At 55.8% G+C, this 20,810-nt stretch overlaps 4 protein-coding genes across 4 annotated transcripts; 3 read left to right on the top strand and 1 right to left on the bottom strand.

Annotated features, from left to right (window-relative positions):
* The first annotated feature begins 3,573 nt into the window (after positions 1-3,573).
* Positions 3,574-7,060, top strand: CDEST_05169 (Putative serine/threonine-protein kinase, active). The gene is made up of 7 exons (XM_062921328.1): positions 3,574-4,215; positions 4,542-5,226; positions 5,316-5,445; positions 5,513-5,656; positions 5,716-6,072; positions 6,131-6,393; positions 6,452-7,060. Exons 2-7 carry the CDS (start codon positions 5,123-5,125, stop codon positions 6,525-6,527), a joined length of 1,074 nt encoding a protein of 357 aa, XP_062777379.1. The 5' UTR covers positions 3,574-4,215; positions 4,542-5,122; the 3' UTR covers positions 6,528-7,060.
* Positions 7,061-8,770: 1,710 nt separating this feature from the next.
* On the top strand, positions 8,771-13,206 carry CDEST_05168 (Putative AVL9/DENND6 domain, tripartite DENN domain-containing protein). The gene is made up of 4 exons (XM_062921327.1): positions 8,771-10,144; positions 10,258-10,684; positions 10,762-10,974; positions 11,032-13,206. The coding sequence occupies exons 1-4, from the start codon at positions 9,915-9,917 to the stop codon at positions 12,613-12,615; spliced, it is 2,454 nt and encodes an 817-aa protein (XP_062777378.1). The 5' UTR covers positions 8,771-9,914; the 3' UTR covers positions 12,616-13,206.
* A 1-nt stretch (position 13,207) lies between these two features.
* Positions 13,208-14,404, bottom strand: CDEST_05167 (uncharacterized protein). Its single transcript, XM_062921326.1, has one exon. The coding sequence runs from the start codon at positions 13,831-13,833 to the stop codon at positions 13,291-13,293; it is 543 nt and encodes a 180-aa protein (XP_062777377.1). The 5' UTR covers positions 13,834-14,404; the 3' UTR covers positions 13,208-13,290.
* Positions 14,405-14,922: 518 nt separating this feature from the next.
* CDEST_05166 (Putative ribosomal protein uS5 domain 2-type superfamily) lies at positions 14,923-19,369 on the top strand. Its single transcript, XM_062921325.1, has 2 exons — positions 14,923-18,396; positions 18,465-19,369. The coding sequence occupies exons 1-2, from the start codon at positions 15,256-15,258 to the stop codon at positions 18,654-18,656; spliced, it is 3,333 nt and encodes a 1,110-aa protein (XP_062777376.1). The 5' UTR covers positions 14,923-15,255; the 3' UTR covers positions 18,657-19,369.
* The last annotated feature ends 1,441 nt before the right edge of the window (positions 19,370-20,810 follow it).

The raw sequence follows: 20,810 nt of genomic DNA, 5'->3' as shown, positions 1-20,810 counted from the left end.
TGCGTTACATGGGATGCCGGGACTGTTTAAACAGCTGCGGCGCAGGGCGGCCGTCGCGCCGGCTCCCCCCTCGCGCGATGAGGTGGCGGGCGAGTCTATTACACCTAGGATGCGACGGAGTCAAATGTCGACGGATCAAAATGATCTTCCGGTACGGATACACAATAGGGGGATTCAGGGTCCAGAGAGATAGAGAACGGGTTAAAGGGTCCTCTGGAACGGTACGTGTGAGTGTGTGCATTGGTCGTTCCCACCATTCGTCGTCCACCTCTTTCCTTTTTCTGGCTCGTTTCTTGTGAACAAAATAGTTCAGGATCAGCATCGACAAAACGATCACGCACGGGTTGATCCCTGGATCTCCGTCCGCCGGCAGGAAGGGTCCAACCAACACAGCTTCAAGATCCATCGCAGCGGGATTCCAGGGCGCAAGACAAGCAAAAAAGGTGGTTTGCGCACGTCACCCCTCCCGGATACCTTGACTTGCGCAAGAGCAAGCCCGGCATAAAGCCTCTCCTGTCGTGGTTATGACCCCTCCATGACGGGCGTCAGAGGTAATCGTTAAGTTGAGTCTGTTTTGGCTCTCGCGCGTCCCCCCCATCCCAACACACCTCGACTATTCCCCCTACTTTTTGGATGGGCCACTTCAGGGATGGGGTGAAGAATCATCCTTTCGCCCTCTTTCATCTTTTGTTGCTGTTGCTGTTGCTGTTGTTGTTGTTGTTGTTGTTGTTGTTGTTGTTGTTGTTTTTAGGCATCCTGGCACTGTGTCATAGCAGAGTTTTTATTTTGTTTTCTTGAAAGAGGAGTCGCAGCTCCAATGGCAATCTCAACCGGGCGAAGTGGACGGAGAAACACTAGACTTGCTGTAATCGTTGCCTTATCGGACAGCAAAACACAAAACCAGTTGTTAAGTGGTTTCCATTATTGACGACGACAACCCCCACCTGCCGTTGTTGGATCGAGCGCTCCGAGGTGAAGATTGTCCCTCAGTTGGAACTGGAAGCGGCCCTGGAAAGATTGGGTTGGGTCAGCTGGGCAACTCCTATCTCAGCATTGCAAAGACTGTAAGTAATCCATCAGGGACCAGTTTTCACTTTTGCATCTAACGGGACCCGTTTGCCCCCCCCCCCCCTCCGCGGCGCTTTGCGGACATATGCCCAGCTACAGTAGACAACACGCTTGATTAGGGCACATTCAGGCTAGTCTAGAACGTGCGGCTGTTGTGGTGCTTGAGGGAGTGTCCCGTGACGGAAATTTTGGGCACTTGGGGGGAGAAGGGGGACAGTTTCCCAGGTCTCGATCCTCATCCATGACATCGATGTTCGGTTAGGAGAGGTCTGGACCACCGATCGAAAAACATTATTGTAGAGCAGGTCATTTTGCGGCGGGGGCCCGCAGAAGGGGTACCGCAAGAATGTTAGTGTTGAAGGATTTTCCTAACGTGTTTCGGGGCGTTAGTGGATCAAGCAGCTCGGACGCTGAGCCGCTAGCACCTTATTGCACGCTAAACCGACCATAGTCCAGCCGGGTCAGCAGGCGCGGCTAACGTAGCGGGACGGGACACACGCACACCCCCTCCACTTTCCCCTTAGTGCAGGACACGACACAGGAGAATTCCTAAGTGTCACCCCTGCACATCTCGATGCGATCTCATAATGACGTCAGAGGTCGTTATCTGTCTCGTGTGAGTTTTTTGCTTCCTTCCTTTGCACTTGGCCCCCATGTTGCAGAGTACCTGGAATTGAAGGAGGAGGCGGTATGTATCTGGGCACGACCAAATGACAGCGAGACGCCTAGGTAGTTCTCATCTCCCGACCAAAATACGGTCAGAGACAGGAGATTATTGGGATGGTTCTGCTTGGTTGGTTATAGACAACATGCACGACGCACAAGCACGAGCGGGCATGCTGCACCACCAGATGGTAAATTTGGATGGATCTTACATGTCAATGAGGAGGGTGCTTTTTAGTGTGCACCGCTCACTTGAGGTTGCGAATAACTGTGCACTGCGACAGAGTCAGAGTTAAGTTGGAGCTCTGAGAATGAGAGAAAGTTGTTGATCACCGGTGGTGGTGCAAGGCAACAGCCCTGAAGCCGGAATGGGGGGGGGGGGGGGGGGTGCGAGTAGCCGCCCCGTAAAATGCCAAAACTCCAAAAAAGCTCACCGTCTCGTATCATGGGGTGGGTGAGGTGAGGCTTCTGGAGACTGGCACGCTGGGCAGGAGCCAGGAAGGATGGGATGGTCAGGTACGGAACAGGGGTTCCGTTGGGAATTGCCAAACGGGAAAACGGGATAATCGGGGGGAGGGATGCACCTCGAGCAAAACATGGCATTCTCGAAAGAAGACCTGGGCGTCGTCGACGACACCACAACGACGAAGAGGACGGATGGCGGTTTTGGTACTAAGTGCATCACCACCAGGAGGAACATGAATTGAAGATAAAAAAACGAGCTTGTGTGATTGGCTAAGAATGGGGGGAAAGAGTCAGGATCTGCTTCTGAAAACTGACTGCCTGTGTGTGCTGTCCACGATGGCAAGCCCGTCATCGTCGATTTCGATCCAATGTCCGATGCTCCTGATATCCAGAAGATGCAAAACCCCATGTTTTGCCGTGGAGTTCCCTGCTTTTTGTTTGTTCTCTTTTTGCACCGTCATCTCGATGTTGTGTCTCGACGGCAAGACAAGACAAGCGCCGAACTGTCCAATCCACCGCGCTCTGGGCACCTAGCCATGTTGTACTACCTGGTCGGTAGGCAGTTATTAAGGTGCAAGTCGGCACGGGCGGCGCCCGATGCCAAAGTCGAGCTAGGTTGGCATGCGCTTCACTGTGCATCGTATAACGCGGAAGAGGCCAAATTCCCCAGCCGCGACCCGTGGTGAGCTGGACTGAGATGTGCCGCGGTGCTCAGACCATTCCAAGTGCCCTTTCCAAATGCCCTTTCCGTGACAGGTATGACTGTCTCTCGGTCGGTCACTTGCGATACCTATCTTGCTGTATTGTAACCCAGCCTCAAATTTTATTTTTCTACAATACTTTGTTTTTATTGAGATTGGCTAAATTAACATCGGATCGGGGACTTGTACGTTTTCCACTCAACTCCAGTCCGCCCCGACCATGGTAGACATTCTGCTTCACGGTTGCTTTCCGTCTCATCAAGTCGCAACAGCACCTGCCACGATTCAACGCTTCCCGTTTACTTCGTCGCCCTAACCAATGAGAGCCGCTGTGGTTTGCTTGCCTGGTTGTAACCGTACCGTACCGTAACCGTACACTTTTCACATCTTGTGCCCGTCTCGGACAGGCCACCGTTCGCGCTAGGGAAGACAGACACACCCCCTTGACCTCCAGCACTCAAGCACCTCTCACAGCAGCCCCCGGGTCGGTCCTGCACAAGCCGGGAGCGGGGCACTCTCATCCAGAGCAAGTTCCTCCTCCTCCTCCTCCTCCTCCTCCTCCTCCCCGGTCTCTCGCAATTGTCCCTCTCTATCTGGTCTCTTTCCATGTCTTCTTTGCCTGGATACACCCCTCTCTCCTCTTTGACATCCCTCCTCCGGCTCAGCCTAGGTTATCATTCCCAGGCGCAGCCCTCTCCGGGAGCAAATAAAAAGTACTTTCCCCCTCCAAGCTGGACGGCCAACTGTTCCTTCTCTGTCCTACTTTTCGCCGGGTTTTTTGCCATCTCACATCCACTCAGCATCTTCTCCAGTCAACTCACCCTCTCCAGACTCATCCGTGCCCTTCACTCTGCGAGGTGTGAGAAAATCCCTGCGTCGCATTTCAAGGAGCTCCAGCCGCAACAAGCCGCATAACAGCCTCCCACCCTAGTCCGAACGAATCGCAGAGAACAGACAATAACCTCGACCGCGCACCTCGTCTCTGTCCCAACTCTACTCGCCTCCCTGCAAGCCATTCGATCAGTGCAGTTGTGCAGATCTCCACCTCTCTATGCCCAGCTTCACACTGTGACAGCGAACAAAAATAGAGGACGAGGACGATTGATCGACGTTTGTTGCCTACACTCCCCACGTGCGCCCGCCACCTCGCCCACCCATCACCGCGGACTTCAGCCCGGGATACACAAGGACGAGGATACCCCTCGACCTTAGGAAGGGGAACGGAAAAAGAAGTAAAATTCCTCGGAAAGGTTAGAAAGAAAAAGAGTATCGTTGAGATACTCTACATCCAGACGCTGACTGTTTGGAAACTCTGCTGGTAAGCAATTCACTGGTTGTTGCACCATACTTGCACTCTATTGGCCCTCACCTACCCTTGCCCCCTTTCACCACTCTTCTCCCTACGAGCCCCATCTGGTTATGCCTCTCTGCGACATGGTCAATTGTGAATTGGGGGTACCCTTGGCGGCGCAAAAGACTACTATGACCGGGGGAAAAGGGCGGAAAGGGGAGAAGAAAAAACCAGATTGTTGTTCCGCCATTGCTATCCCCCACTAGCTGCATCCGCTGCCTCTCACAGCTGTCTCTTTACTGCTTGCTTCCCTGCTAGAAGAGGCTCGCTAATGCCGTTGCCACATTGCTCAGGCTGCTCCGGAATCACAGAAAGCCCAGAACCGCCATCAGCACTACCACCACAGATCGTGGCAGACGTGCGCTCTCACTCGTTGCCACTTTCGTTTACCCCGCCGCGCTCTTGCACCCACCACTGCCACGACCGCGGACCCGACCTCCCCATCCCCACCCTCTCGTCCACGTCCACTCCCAGGACGCCCCCGCCGAACAGCCACCCCTCCAGCGAAACAAATCCTTGAGCTCGCTCCCCCGCCGTCGCTACATCTCTTTCAAATCCAGCCGACTCCCGCCATCCCTCCATCTACCTACCCATCAATCCCAGGCCATCCAAGTCTAGACACTGGACAGCTGCCCATCGCACCTCACAAAGCCTCTTCTCGAATTCCCTCAGCCCGCCCAGTTTTCCGGCTCTCCTCCTCCGCGACAATCTAGCACAGTAAAGAGCATTCTTCACCCCTCAATCCTCTTAACTCTTCCCCCACGCTAGACGATCAATTTCCATTCTTCTACTTGACCGATCGGCGTGCCTCAACCCTTCGATCTCTCAAGAAACCCCCATCCTTCTCGATCAGGCAGATCGACCACCTCACAAAATGGCCGAATTTATTAGAGCACAAATTTTCGGCACGACCTTCGAGATCACCTCGAGGTACTCGGACTTGCAACCCGTCGGCATGGGCGCCTTCGGACTCGTTTGGTTAGTCTATGAGAGAGGACCTCTCGCGACGGCTTTTCTTCGCGAGCAAATCTGTCTATCCGTTTGCTAACTCGACTTGCCGCCGTCAGCTCCGCCCGTGACCAGCTCACAAACCAGAATGTCGCCGTAAAGAAAATCATGAAGCCCTTCAGCACCCCCGTCCTCGCCAAGCGGACATACCGCGAGCTCAAGCTGCTGAAGCACCTGAGACACGAGAACGTATGTTGAATTGCCGCCATCTGTCTCTTTGTCTGTTGGTTGGACGACGCGCTGACGCCCATCACAGGTCATCTCCCTTAGTGATATCTTCATCTCCCCTCTCGAGGATATCTATTTCGTCACGGAACTTCTCGGTACCGATCTGCACAGGCTGCTTACCTCTAGGCCTCTCGAGAAGCAGTTCATTCAGTACTTCCTCTACCAGATCATGGTATGTATCCCCCCATCTTCCCGGGGTCCGCTCCGATCAGTTAACTGACACTATCGCAGCGTGGTCTGAAATACGTCCACTCAGCCGGCGTCGTCCACCGTGACTTGAAGCCTAGCAACATCCTCGTCAACGAGAACTGCGATTTGAAGATTTGCGACTTCGGCCTTGCCCGTATCCAAGACCCTCAGATGACCGGTTACGTTTCGACGAGATACTACCGTGCCCCCGAGATCATGCTCACGTGGCAAAAGTACGACGTCGAGGTCGACATCTGGAGCGCGGGCTGCATCTTCGCCGAGATGCTCGAGGGAAAGCCCTTGTTTCCGGGCAAGGATCATGTCAATCAGTTCTCCATCATCACGGAGTTGCTGGGCACTCCCCCCGACGATGTCATCAACGGCATTGCTAGCGAAAATGTGAGTTCCCGGTAATCATGAGGAGGAACCCGTGAATATGTTGCTGACCATCGACCAGACCCTCCGATTCGTCAAGTCGCTGCCAAAGCGCGAAAGACAACCCTTGAAGAACAAGTTTAAGAATGCCGATCCATCCGCTATCGATCTTCTGGAGAGGATGCTGGTCTTTGACCCCAAGAAGCGGATAACGGCCACCGAGGCACTGTCCCACGACTACCTTGCTCCTTACCACGATCCCACCGACGAGCCCGTCGCCGAGGAGAAGTTCGATTGGAGTTTCAATGACGCTGACCTGCCCGTGGACACATGGAAGATCATGATGTATGTCAACGTCCACAGACACCTTTTTGAACCCGGTGCTAATCATTTTTGTCTGCAGGTACTCGGAGATACTCGACTACCACAACGTTGACGCGTCAGCACAACAAATGGAAGAACAGTTCAATGGACAATAGACAGAGGAGCTAGGGGCGTAGCGAGGATAAATAGGAGGAGGGGAGGCTATGATACCACGCAAAACCAGACGGGACGTGTCTCCAGTACATTGACCCTTGACATGGTGTTCGGAAGACAGGATCGGTTATTGTAACGTTGACTATGCAAAGGGCCAACAGTATACGCGATATAAAGGAATGGCATGCATATCGGGGGTGTTATTCACTTTTTCTTTTTTGGCATTCTGCTTCAACAAATTTTTCTTCTTTTCTCTGGTTCTCTGGGTCTTCGGTTATGTTGGATCTGGTTTCAAGCCCATGCCATAAGGGTGGTGACGAAGTCGAGAGTGGACGTCAAGGCCCCCTTTCTTGAGGAACTGCCCACCAGGTACGACTACGTAAAAGGCGTGCCTGAGGTTGTGCGCATTTACTACAAACTGATGACATCGAGAGGAGAGCATCGGTTCTGGATGATTGGTGGAAGACACGGCACCCGAGAAGAGCGAGTAAATAAACAAAGGATTAAAAAAAAAGGTCCAGGAATAGAAACCCGTGAAAACACAACGCCCACCCAGCATAGAAGAGTTGACGATCTTGGCGACTTGGCAATCTGCTTTGGAGGATGAAGATGAGAGAACCTTTGCCGATCGTTGTTAGCAGGTGGTATCTGGTCACGGGTGGCCTCGCACACCGCCTCGACTATGTGGCCATGGATAGTCTACGTGCATACTTGATGAAGAACATGTTGAACACACCCAGTCAACCCTGGATTGCCATAGGAGGGTTCCAAAGACGCTGGGTTTTGGACTCGCCAGCAATGACGCAACAATAGATTTAGAAACCGACAAATACTATTGACCGAGGAGAAATGACGAGAGCTGCATTGCCATGAGGTATAGGTAGGGGTGGTGTAGTGGGTGAGATGAGAGGATATGGAGAACGGGCACGGGACGGGATATGGCCTGAAGGGGGGGAGGTGATGATTCTCAATCTCATGCAATGCAGTACACGCTGGCGGTCTTTTGAGGTTCGGGCAAGGTGACGTGAGCCTGGGGCGAGAACGAGAGCGAGCTTGACGTGATATACCTGTCCCTCCGGCTTGATATTTGTGCATGTGTCTGTGTGAGCTTGTGTTTACCCCCACCGGGGAGATGGTAAGAGTTCATTCCGGAGACGGGAATTCGGGGAAGGGCTTGTTTGTGCTCGTTGCCGGGCTGGTGACATGGACCTGCCGGGTCACATTACCCGGGGTTGATTTATTTAGACGCGCAGAGAGAGATAGAGAGAGTATGAGGATTTGCGACCATGGGGTCGGATCATGGGTGTGACGCTGAGGAGCCGGAGCTGGACGACCATGATACTTTCTATATATTGTCTCCTTTATTTTTTTCATTCGTCGGCGATGGCCGGTGGTGGTCGGTGCTCTTTGCTGTCGTGCATGGTTGACGTGTCTCTTCTCTGACGGACGCTGGCATCGCATCACACACAGGCGTTGAGGGTGCTGGTTGGCTTAGCGCCGGGCTGATTCGCAGATGTGGTGGGTTTCCCCCCCTTTTCTTCTTCTGTTCTTTTTGGGCGGTAGGAAGTTGTGTTTACTCAGGCGACGAGTCTATTGTCCTGGACACAGAGGATCATTACCAGTCTACAACCTAGATAGTAATCATGCCGGGGGCGGCGGCTGGGTTTGTAGACCGGCAGTAAGATACAGACACTCGACGATCTCCGGATCCGCCTTCCCCCCTTCTTCCTGGCCGGGACTTTGCTCATTGTCACAAGGGACGACATTGAGCTGGTCTCACCACACGTGATTTCCGGCCTTGCCTAAGAGCTGCATTGCTTGTGGTTCTACGACACTCGGGTGCAGGCGAGCGTGAGCGTGCCTTTGTACGCCCATGTGTGAGTACCATTAGATTGTGGTTTGGACTCAATTTGGGACCGCACTGAGTTTATGGGTTTCGTTCGATGCAGCATTAGATTTTTCACCTAGCTTTTCGTTCATGTTCTCGAACGTCGGAGACTCGAATCCCTGGACCTGTCGCCTCTATGTGGGACGGGACGAGACAAGTCGTTCATTGCACGTGTCCCTAGCATTTGCTGCTTCCAAGGGTCTGCATGGGAACGACATAAGTGTGATGGGTGCAAGAAAGCCGAAGAAGAAATTGCGAAGTAGGTAGTCGCATCGAAACGTTGGCCAACCTATTCTTTTTAACTCGTTTTTGCGATAGTGCATTGGCACTAATTCAACAACTCATCTGCAACCCACCCCTCGCCGAGCCCAGCTCATTTGAGCACCGGGGAGCAGCAGCACCGCATCCAGGTCCAATACAAAGCCTACCACGAACCCACCACGAACATCCGAGCTCGAAGGGCCCTTCTCCCCCCTCCTCTTCGCCCTCACCATCCTTCCCCCCCCCTTCGCTGTTTGCCTTTTCACCAGGTGTTTCCTCAGGAGGCGGCCAATTGTTGTTCTCTTGTTGTAGAACTTCGACGCCACTGCCATTCGACACGAAGTGTCGAGGAGACGCGCCGCTCATCATTACAGCAGCCACTACTACGTCTTATTCCCTAATTTGCCAACACAACACCAAGACCACGGACGAATCACCGACCCAGACTCGACTCTTTGCCCAGCAGCGGTGCGACCCGACTGACTTTCCCAGCTCGCTCTCACACACCTTTTTTTTTCTTTGATTTTTCGCGTGCGCGCCCACGTGCTTTCACGGGGACAATCCAAGGCGTCACCGATTTCCATCCTGTGAGCTTCCGCCCACCCTGAGGGAGACTTGCCGACTTGAGACGGACGAAAGAAAGAGAACGACCGACAAAACGTTTGCTATTTACTTCACCGACAAAGGCACATTTTGCCTGCAATTTTCCAACGGCCAATTCCTCTTGAATACCTATCTGCACCCAGCGGCTTTTGTCTCACACCTTCCCCCATCCCCCCTCAGTTGGCGGGAAGTCGATACTACGTCAGAATAGACTATAGCCCCTCCCACAACTTTTTTTTTGGGGGGGAGATTCCTCTCGAAGACCGAGCTTGCCCGCTTCAACTCGAGGTGACATAGCTCTACGTCTGCGAGGTTTCCATCAAGCGACCCACGCCGGGCGAACTTGCGACGGAACGTGCGACGGAACCAAAGTGGCAGTGGAAACAAGGAAAGAACCACCAACACTAGAGTACATGGTAATGTCGTAGGAGTGGAACTCATTCCGCCAAGGAAGCCAGAAAAAGAAGAAGACACAAGACCACTAAACATACAACGAGAAAACCAGAGGACGATCGAACTGTTTGCGAAGGATTCCCGACCACGAAGACCTGCAGACCCCGGTGACCTCGGCGCATGTTGCATCGCGGGTGACAAGGAACAGACTCTAGATAGAGGCAGCGGAGAAGAGGAGGAAAATATGGACACTCCCGAGGTTGCGACGCCCACGTCCGGCGCCGCTACACCCCTGACGGTGCCCTCGACACCGGCCAGGCTCGGCTTTATACCGTTGGTGACGGTTGTTGACTTTCATCATGCCCGCGGGCCTGAAGTCGAAATGTGGTTCGGCGCGGCGGAGGGTATCGATCCGGCGATCGAGTATGACTGGGGCTTGTTGCCGTTCATGGCGCTTAGCGATGGAGCGCATTTGTGAGTGGAGACGAGCACTTTGATAGCTTGAGGCAGCACGGGGGCTTTGCTTGTCACATGGCCTCAATGCTCCCTGAGATCCATACGATGAAGAGCTAACAGACTACTACTAGATCAAGCGAGGACTTCTCCTACTTCACCCTCCTCCGCCCCGCGACCACCACGGGGCCGGCGACGTCCCTCTTCGGCATATCTTGCACACGACAGCTCGACGCCTCACAGCTCCTGAATCGTCCTGCCGACGTGACGCGCTCGACGGTCCAGAAGGCCGTTGTCGTCATCGCCGACACGCCGCAGCACTTTGGCATGATGCGCGAGCGCCTTAGCGTTGTCACCCAGGCGTGGTTCGCCCAGCGCGAGTTTACAGACACGGAGATTCTCCGCCGCTTCCAGGAGAGTCTCGCCGAGGAGAAGGAGCGTGGGCTTCTCACTGACGAGGAGAGCCGCGACCAACACCTCGGTATGAGCCTGCGCGAACTGGTCCATGAGTTTAAGTGGCAGACCTTGGTGCTACTCAAATGTTGTCTCCTACAACCAAAGGTACGCTCGTTCGGCCTAATATTCATTGCCTTGTCCCGATCTGTGAGGCGTTTGAGAGCTAATTCGATGCTGGGCAGATGCTCTTCTTCGGATCACGATGTGAACGGTTGTGCATGATGCAGTTTTCTCTAATCTCTTTAATACCCGGTCTTATTCGTAATCTCATCGACTGCGCTGACCCGGAGCTGAACAACTACGAGAAGAAGCTGGCGCGGCCTACGAGTCTGCGGACTAGCGATCGTAATTCCCTGCTCACTTACATGGGCCTTCCTCTCCAGATATTCGGCCAGGTATGTTCGCCGCGAATCACCGGTTGAAGAAACGTGAGGCACTGACAACGTGTACAGGGCAGTCTGTTCGGGCCCTATACCCCCCTCCAGCAGCTCGATATTCTGGCCGACTTTGGCACCAAGTCGTACATTGTCGGCAGCACGAATTCGCTTCTCTTGCAACAAAAGGACCGCTACAGCGATATTTTAATTAATCTCGACGAACACACCGTCAACGTCACATCCTCTTCCCTCAGAAGTGCCCTTGCTCTCTCTGCCGCCGACCGCCGCTGGATAGACTACATCACACAGGTCGTCAACGACACCTGGGATGACGCCAACCCCCAACGGCCCAACACTATGGGTTATGTCGGTAGTGAGGAGTTCATCCGTCTTCAGTTCGAAGAATATATCCTCTCCCTGGTATCCTCCGTCAAGTATCACAACCACCTCCTCGCAAATCCGAACAACCCCAGAGCCCTTCTTCCGCACATCGAGGGCGACCCGTCCCTAGACTACAGCAGCGACTTTGTCGAATCGTGGTCCCGCACCGAGAACCACCGCATCTGGAACGCAAACACTGACTCGCACCTCTTCGACGTCGTCGAGCCGCGGCACCCCTGCGCCGGCGGCCTCACCATTGACGACGTCCAGCGCCGTATCGCACAACAGGTGCAGGATATGCACCTCGACGAGCGCCTTGCCGTAGGCAAGGAGGTTCTCGGGCGGAACTTTGCCGTTGGTAAAGAAAAAGCGTCGAACATGTTCAACAAATTCTACGCCGATATGGAGGCCTTTCGCGAAGCGCAGAGAAAGAGGGCCGAGGAACAGCGCATCGTGGCGGAGGCGGCTGCTGCTGAAGCCGAAAAGGCTGGCGGGTTTGCTGCTGGACCTACGTCGGGGGGAGCCGCGGACACGGCAAAGACGCCGGGCAATGGGCCGGCTCCCGGGAACAAGGCTACCTCGTACGTCAGCTCGTGGGTGACGTGGGCTGGCGAGAAGCGCAAGGCCGGATGGGGTGGAGGCGGCGGCGGCGGCGCCAGTGGGAGCAGTTCTCCGACCGCGACCAGTAATAGCGGAGGATACGGCTGGGGCCGCGGATGGGGAAAGTCAAAGACGGACGTTAGTAGGGCCGGCAACAGCGAAAAGGACTCAACATCGGTGTCCGGGTCGCGGGTCTCCACATCCTCTGCTGGGGTTGACATCAGCCAGAACCGCCAAAGCGACAAGCATGATTTCCAGCCGCTGACGCAAGGCTCATATACGGAATCGGTCTTTTCGGCAGAGACCGCCGAGTCGGAGACGCCCGCGAGCCCCGTGGCGGACCGCCGGGCGCAGTCCAAGGGGGATTCTGCGGCGAATGCTGTGGCAGACGCGACAACGCCAACAACGGCGGCTACCCCAAGCGCACAGGATGGCCGGTTGGACGGAGGGGAGAGCGTCGCCATCAAGCCCGTAAGCCCCGACGATGGAAAGGAGCAGGGAGAAACAATTGCCATCACCGTGTCATCGACCGCCACGACCGCCAACACCACCAAGGCTCAGCGGCCAGAGCATGATAGTGACGACGATGACGACGTTGATGCCAAGGAATCAAGGGCCACGGCGGCAGCCGCGGAGGCGGCAGCCGAAGCGGCGAAGGCCTGGGGCAGCGATCACTGAAAGGCATGAGAGACTCCAAAATATAAAACGTGGCTTTGGTGGATGATAATACAACACTCTGACGGGGAACATGACAGAAGCAAAAAGGCAAAGCGGAGCGCGATACGACGGCACAAAATAACAGCATAGCGAAGCGTTTGTGGGTCTGGCGGGTATGGGCTGCATCTTGAAGTGAAGAAAGAGGAAAGCCAGCGGTGGGGATGCCGACCCAGACGCCTACCGTCTCCCACCACTTTTCACCCCTTGGATTTGTTTTCTTACTTGTAGCTTTAATTACAGATATAAAAATGTCCCCGCGCGTGGACAAGGCAGAGAGAGAGAGAGGGGGGGAGAGATTTGGGCATCATCTCCCTCCCCCCCTTTTCTTCTTCTTTTTCTCCATTCTGGACCTGGGTTGACTGTAGCTTTCCGAGAAAGGGGTTGGCACAGATCGGATTAGATCAAACCAGACGAGAAGAGAATATGGTCAACTGAAATCACGTGTCCCTAAACGGTGCGTAGACCGTGGTATATATATGAGGTGATGCTCCAAAAAAAGATTTTGTAAAAAAATGCCGCCAGCAACGTCCTCCCCACTCACGTACCAGTGATGAGTGAAATAGGGCAGGAAATGTAATGGCGACGTTGTTGCGCAGGTCACCAAACTGTCCAAGGATAAGGTCGACACACCGCCCCCTAGTCCTCCCAGATGGCGGCTTTGGCCTTCTCGGCTTCCTCCAGCCGCCGCTTCTCGGCGGCCTTCTCCTCGTCCCGGCGCTTGCGCTCCTTCTCCTTGACGGCCCGGTCGTAGGCCCGCTGCTCCTCCGTCATGCGGGGCACCTTAACGCCGAGGGCGCTTGCGATCATGCGCCGCGCCACGGCGTCCGTCTTTTCTGGTCGGCGGATGCGGTCGCCGTCTGCCGGCGGCGGAGCGCCAAGGGCAGAAGAGGAGTCAGCAGCCCCGTACGGAGAGAAGGACCGGTCTGCCGTGTTGTAGGATGGAGAGATGGGGGTCGGCGGCGGAGCCTTGGAGCCATCTGTTTGGGGCTTTGCCGCCTCACGGTCTTCTTCTTCTTCTTCTTCTTCTTCTACTTCTTCTCCATCGTCTACGTCCTCATCTTCCCATGAGTCTGCCACCGGCTCCTTGACGTTTTTGGCGGCGAGTGTCTTCTTGGAGCTGTCTATTGAGAGTTTGGAGAGGGAGGACGCGACATCTGACTTTTGGCTGGAAGAAGGCATAATGGCTCGCGCTGGGCGTGTGTTTATGTATGTATATGTCGAAGGGGGGGAGTTGAGGGCGCGGATGCGAGATGTCCGGAAGGAGACAGAGAGGAAGATGACAAGGCGTAGTAGGTAGCTAGGGAGGGTTCAAGTCGAGATGGTCAGGAAGCCGTTTTGAGGTTCTGTCGGTAAGCGAGAGAAAGTGTGGGTAAGGGTCCCCGGTAGCAGGGAAGGTGTCAACGGATGACGGAGAGATGGAGACAGAGACAGAGAGTGCTTTGGATGTTTCGTCGATGAAGGATCAGCAGGGTGAAGCGCTAGCAAGGTGAAGATGCAGATTATAGCCGAATATGGGTATGCGGGCAGATGAGAGACACCGGGTTCGACGACCGTTTACAACGGCATGTAGTCTGGTAAAAAAGATCTTGGAATGTGGGAAGGAGGAATGAGGGGAATGAGTGAAAGGGAAAATGAGGTTCCTCTTCAAGTACTATAAACCGGTTGGCTGGGTCTGAAAAGGGCCTCGGCTTCCTCCAGCTGTGCGAACGGACCGTGTTAGACGGGATGGCAGGACAAACTTGTCCTTCAATCCCTCCTCCAGATGTGGAGTGGGCGTTTGGTTTTGTTTCCCCCTTCCCCGCAACGAGTCAGAGAAGCCGGACGGCACTGTTGCAGGTAAGGCAGTTGGCAGTTGGCTTGGGACTTGGTTGGTTGGCGGAGGTTTAGTGGACGGCTTGAGCGCAGTGGCGTACTGTCTGAAAGATGTTGTTTCACTGTATTTGATGTGAGACACAGGTAGAATCATACAGTGTAAGGAATTCGAAAGCGGGCGCTGTCGACCAATGCCCCTTCACCAACCCGAAGCGCTTCTAGCTGTGGGCACGGCAGCAGCCCGCGAGCTGGCCAGCCAGCCACGCATCTGTGGGGGGGCGGCGGAGTCCTCTGTAGGTGCCCCCGCCGGCAACCGGGGCCGATGTTCTTCCAGGTTCCATAGCCACCGCCGGCCTCCACCGCCAGCGTTTAGTGGCCACTGGCCAACTGCCAGCCCGCAGCCTGGCAAGAGCGGCAAACTGTCAGTGCTTTTTTGTGGTGATGTCGTTTACTCTTCCTAGTGGCCCTCCCCCGATCGGCTCCATAATAGGTAACTAAAAGGTTACTCTGCTCACCTTCTCTGCTCTGTATTTGTAAGACGTCAGGAGGCGATGCGCATCGTGACCTAGGACTCGGAGTGCTTCTTCCCCTTCTGCATAAACAGCCCAATCTGCACCTTTCAGTTGTCCATTGCAGCTCGTCTCTTTTGTCGATACCCAATCCCACCCGAAATCAAGACTCAGCGGCACACGCCCTTCCAGTCCTACATTAACCGACCACCACCACGTGCCGCGGCCGGAGCTTCCTCGACGTTTGACTCGCAGACTTCCGCCCCCAATCGCTGGCAGCATGGTGATGCGATCGAGCTTTCCGAGGCGCCTGACCCTCGGCCGCCCAGCAAACTACCTCAGACGCCCTTACTCGGTCTCGAGTAGCAGGACACCCGCCGCGAGCACCCCGAGGTCTTCCGCTTCGACCTTCGACCGCCTATACCTCGGCCCCGGTAGCCAGCGAGCAGTCTCCCCGTTCTCGACGTCAACACGATGGCTCAAGGATGACGACAGCACATTCTTCGACCCCAAGGTCGAGCCGCTGTCCGAAGAGGAACACAAGGCAAATATAAAGAACCAGCGTGAGCTTGAGGAGAAGGAGCTGGCCGAGGCCAAGAGCTCGACCTCCGACTCATCCGCTAAGAGCGAAGGGTCCGGACCTGTGCAAGATGGCAAGGCCGGCAGTGCCGCCGGCGGTTCATCGGCGGGGTCAGGAGGCAGTGACGACAAAGGTGACAGCGGCGGCAGACGCGGGCGCAGAGCCTCTGACAAGAGTCTGCAGAAGCCCGTCGTGCCCGATGTCTACCCTCAGGTCCTGGCCATTCCCATTGCGAAGCGACCTTTGTTCCCCGGTTTCTACAAGGCCATTACCATCAAGGATCCGAACGTCGCCGCCGCCATTACCGAGATGATCAAGAGAGGCCAACCCTACGTCGGTGCCTTTCTGTTCAAGGACGAGAATCAGGACGAAGACGTTATCCGCAATGTCGATGACGTCTACGACACCGGTGTCTTTGCGCAGATCACGAGCGCGTTCCCCATGCACGGCGAGCAGGGCGCCCTGACGGCCATTCTTTACCCTCACCGCCGTATCCGCCTGTCGAGCCTGTTACCTCCTGGAAAGGAGGACGCGAAGTCGAGCGAGGCCAAGGTCGAGCCGGTTCCCGAGCCGATACCCCCGAAGTCTACCGAAGAGGATGGGCAGCAGGATAAGAAGGGCGATGTCGTCGCCAGCTTCGAAGAAAGCGCCGTGGCCCCCAAGGCCGAGCAGGCAGCGGAGAAGTACGAACCCACGGCGTTCCTCAAGAGATACCCAGTCAGTCTCGTCAACGTCGAGAACTTGACTGAGGAGCCCTACGACCCGAAAAGCGCCGTCATCCGCGCCGTGACGAACGAGATTGTCAACGTATTCAAGGAGGTTGCCACAATGAACAGCCTCTTCCGCGACCAAATCTCGACGTTCTCCATGAGCCAGTCCACCGGCAACGTCACCTCCGAGCCGGCGAAGCTGGCAGATTTCGCCGCGGCCGTCTCTTCGGGTGAGCAGGGCGAACTACAAGAGGTCCTGTCGAGTCTCAACGTCGAGGAGAGGATGCAAAAGGCCCTCATCGTCTTGAAGAAGGAGCTCATGAACGCCCAGCTCCAGTCCAAGATCACCAAGGACGTTGAGAGTAAGATTACTAAGCGGCAGCGCGAGTACTGGTTGATGGAGCAGATGAAGGGCATCCGCCGCGAATTGGGCCTCGAGTCGGACGGCAAGGACAAGTTAGTTGAGAGATTCAAGGAAAAGGCAGACAAGCTGGCGATGCCCGAAGCCGTGCGCAAGGTATTTGATGATGAAATCAACAAGCTGGCGCACCTCGAGCCTGCTGCGTCCGAGTTTAACGTCACACGGAACTACCTCGACTGGTTGACGCAGATCCCCTGGGGCCAGCGCAGCGCCGAGAATTTTGGCATTAAGAACGCCATGACGGTCCTGGATGAGGACCACTACGGGCTGAAGGACGTCAAGGACCGCATCCTTGAGTTCATTGCCGTTGGAAAGCTGCGTGGCACCGTCGAGGGCAAGATCATCTGCTTCGTCGGCCCCCCTGGTGTCGGAAAGACTTCGATTGGCAAGTCCATTGCCCGCGCCCTCAACCGCCAGTACTACAGATTCAGCGTCGGCGGTCTGACGGACGTGGCCGAGATCAAGGGCCACCGAAGAACCTACGTCGGTGCTTTGCCCGGTCGCATCATTCAGGCCCTGAAGAAGTGCCAGACGGAAAACCCGCTGATCCTCATCGACGAGATCGACAAGATTGGTCGCGGGTACCAGGGCGACCCCTCGTCTGCCCTGCTTGAATTGCTCGATCCCGAGCAGAACAGCTCTTTCCTCGACCACTACATGGACGTTCCCGTCGACCTGTCAAAGGTCCTTTTCGTGTGCACCGCCAACATGACGGACACCATCCCGAGACCCCTCCTCGACCGCATGGAGCTGATCCAGCTCTCGGGCTACGTCGCCGACGAGAAGAAGGCCATCGCCGACAAGTATCTGGCCCCAGCCGCCAGGGAGGCCGCGGGTCTCGCCAACGCCGACGTCAAGCTCAGTGAGGAGGCTATCGAGGAGCTCATCAAGTCGTACGCCCGCGAGTCTGGCGTGCGCAACCTCAAAAAGCAGATCGAGAAAGTGTACAGAAAATCTGCGCTGAAGATCGTGCAGGACCTCGGCGAGGAGGTGCTCCCCGAGAAGGAGGCTCTGACGGAGGACGGCAAGGAGGCGCTGACGGAGTCGGAGAAGAATACGGAGACGGCGCGCGAGAAGGGTGAGCAGTCGACCGAGACTGCGGCCACAGAGAAGCCCCGTGTCGCCCTGAACGTCCCTGATACGGTCCACGTCACCATCGGCAAGGACAACCTAGTCGACTACGTCGGTCCCCCGGTCTTCACTTCAGACCGCCTCTACGAGGTCAACCCCGCCGGCGTCGCCATGGGTCTTGCCTGGACCCAGATGGGCGGCGCCGCGATGTACGTCGAGTCGATCCTGCAGGCGCCCCTGCGGCCCAGCAGCCGGCCCGGCCTCGAGATCACGGGCAACCTCAAGAACGTCATGAAGGAGTCGTCGACCATCGCCTACTCGTTCGCCAAGTCGCTCATGGTCAAGGACTTCCCCGACAACCACTTCTTCGACAAGGCCAAGCTGCACCTGCACGTGCCCGACGGCGCAGTGTCCAAGGACGGGCCCTCGGCCGGTATCACCATGGCTACATCGCTCCTCTCGCTTGCCCTCGACACCCCCGTCAACCCCACTGTCGCCATGACGGGCGAGCTCACGCTTACCGGCAAGGTCCTTCGCATCGGCGGCCTGCGCGAGAAGACCGTCGCCGCCCGCCGCGCCGGCTGCAAGATGATCATCTTCCCCAAGGACTGCATGTCCGACTGGCTCGAGCTCCCAGAGGTACGTCGTCTTCCTTCGCGTCGTAAATGTTTTCACGAGTTTGTTTGCTAACATCTGCCCGCCACTAGAACATCAAGGAGGGTATCGAGGGCAAGCCTGTTGCCTGGTACTCCGACGTCTTTGATCTCATCTTCCCCGAGCTTGACCGGGAGGCCGCCAACAAATGCAAGACATGCGACTGGAAGAAGGCGCAGGACGACAAGAAGAAGAAGGACAAGAAGAAAAAGAAGGACGAATCCGACGACGAGGACGACGATTAGATCCCTCCGTTGCACGGTATGGCGCTGTCACGCATCGATTGATTTGCTTGCCCGCCGTGGTCACACCGCGCCACCTCGGGATTTTCGCCGTCCCACGCCCATTCCTCAACCCTACACGAACCCTTCTCTAGTCCCGTCTTCCCCACGACGGTCGTCCCGTCATGCCGACGACTTCGTAGCAACGGCGGGAGACAGAGACGTGTCATTGGCAAGACAGCGGCGAGGCGAAGAGCCGACTAGCGGATGTCCCGGGCGTATGTTCTCGACAAAGCAAAGAAGGAGAAAAGGGGGTGGTTTTATCACATACGATTAGACGAACCCGCACAAAGCGTCACGGCAGGCTGACACATCTCCCTCACAATTACGCATCTCTACTCTAGATGGACTTTTTTCCCTTTTTTTCTCTTCTGCGTTGCTTGGTAGATTGATTTATTCGAACGGTGTAGGCATCGAGAGCGAGCCGCGGGCGGGCCGGCTGTGTAAGAATAGGGTTGCAAGGGACACCCAATTGCATTAAAGAAAGTAGATTGCGCGGCATTCGTTCCCACGCAGAGTCTTTTTGGCTGTAAATCGGGAGTGCAGGTGCGCAAAGTTTGCATAGGGTGGCTTTTGGGCAGAGGAGCGATTTCATGTACATTATCCGCACTGAGCCGACTGTATGGTCTTCGGCGAATCAGCCACAATGTGATTGATGCTTGCTCCCAACAAGACGTGAGATGTTGCACCAACGATAGCAAACGATCAGTGACAACAGCATGACAATTCGATTGGTTTCCCGGTCAAGTGGTGTGCTGACCTGGTGATCACTGGTCGATACCGTTCGAGGCGAGCAGGTAGATGGGGAAGAGAATAGCCAAGAAGGGAGAAAGCACCAGCACGGGAAACGCTGACAGAGACGCCTGCAGATGCGACCGGTCTGGCCACCACCACGATATACGTACATCGACGGCCGCGGGATTGACGCTGGTAAGACGGCCGTGCCGCATATCGACTATGTTGAAGTCAGATTTGCATGGTTAGTCGAAAGCGGGATTGGATTCGAAGCCCAAGGGCGTCTGTCGGACGAACGGTGGAGCGTCCGCCTCCGTATTGCTGGAGAGCTGCACGCAACACCCGCGTCTTCTGATGCATGACAGGCCCTGCCACTCAAGAACCGAGCCTGGATCATGGTGCCATGCTCCATGTGTCTGATTGTGGTCCAGCCTGCCAAGGCCAAGCGGACCTCGAGAGGTTGATATCAAGGGCATACGAAACCGGTGCGAGAGCTCGACCCTGGACCGTTCGTCACGAATTTCTAGGCGACTCCAGGCAGGAGGGGGATTCTCAGGGTCTGACGTGGGTGGTGCTTTGCCCGTCTGTCCACGCGGGAATGGTGGGGTTCGCGGGTAGACATTCGGATCTGTCAAAGGTCAGACGGGACGACCCCTTGCATCATTTTTCTGCCCTTCCATCCGACCACCCAGCGCACATCTTCAAAGCCATGCTGTGTTCCCAGTGCACTGAAGACGGGAGATCATCAGGTCGGAGATGATGCGGCGCTTGAGGAAAGCATGGCTATGCCTGCTTCGTGCACTTGAGCCTACTGAAGGAAGAAAAGGTTGCAAGAATAGCCAGCAGTGTCAATACACCCGCGACCGCGACCGAACCCGGCTGGCTGGTGAGTGCAAAGGGCCCATGCTTGTCTATCCAGGCGGGCATATGTGAATTGGACTCAGAAGGAGCTTGAAGCAGATGCAGGTTATGGCTCCAGCCTCAAAGAGAGTCTGCCACCCAGTCAAGGAGGAGACAGCCTCATCGTTTGGGCCGCATCGATGCCCAAATGAACCACCGCATGAAGGAGGCACATCGGGCTCGGCCGCTGACGTTGACAAACAGACGGGGCAGACAACCGAAACACATTCCGACAACACCCTTACACCTGTTCTGCGAATGCAGCACTGGTCCCAGGCTGGTCGCCGCCGTATCTGTATTCATCGTTGAGCTAGCAACGAGGGGCAATGAGGAGCAAACGGCCTGTGGAGCTAGAGGGAGTGTCGGAAAGGCAGCGTTGCAGCATTGCAGCGTTGCAGCCGGCACCAAACCTCACGAGTCGATTCGCAAGACGCTGGACCAGCTCGTTCTCGTGTGCTTGCATCGTAGTGTTCTGTGTTGGGG

This window comes from Colletotrichum destructivum, chromosome 3, assembly GCF_034447905.1.
Source record: "Colletotrichum destructivum chromosome 3, complete sequence".
Classification (NCBI taxonomy): Eukaryota; Fungi; Ascomycota; class Sordariomycetes; order Glomerellales; family Glomerellaceae; genus Colletotrichum; species Colletotrichum destructivum.
The sequence above is the reverse complement of the archived record's forward strand: the minus strand, read 5'-3'. Positions and strand labels throughout refer to the sequence as shown.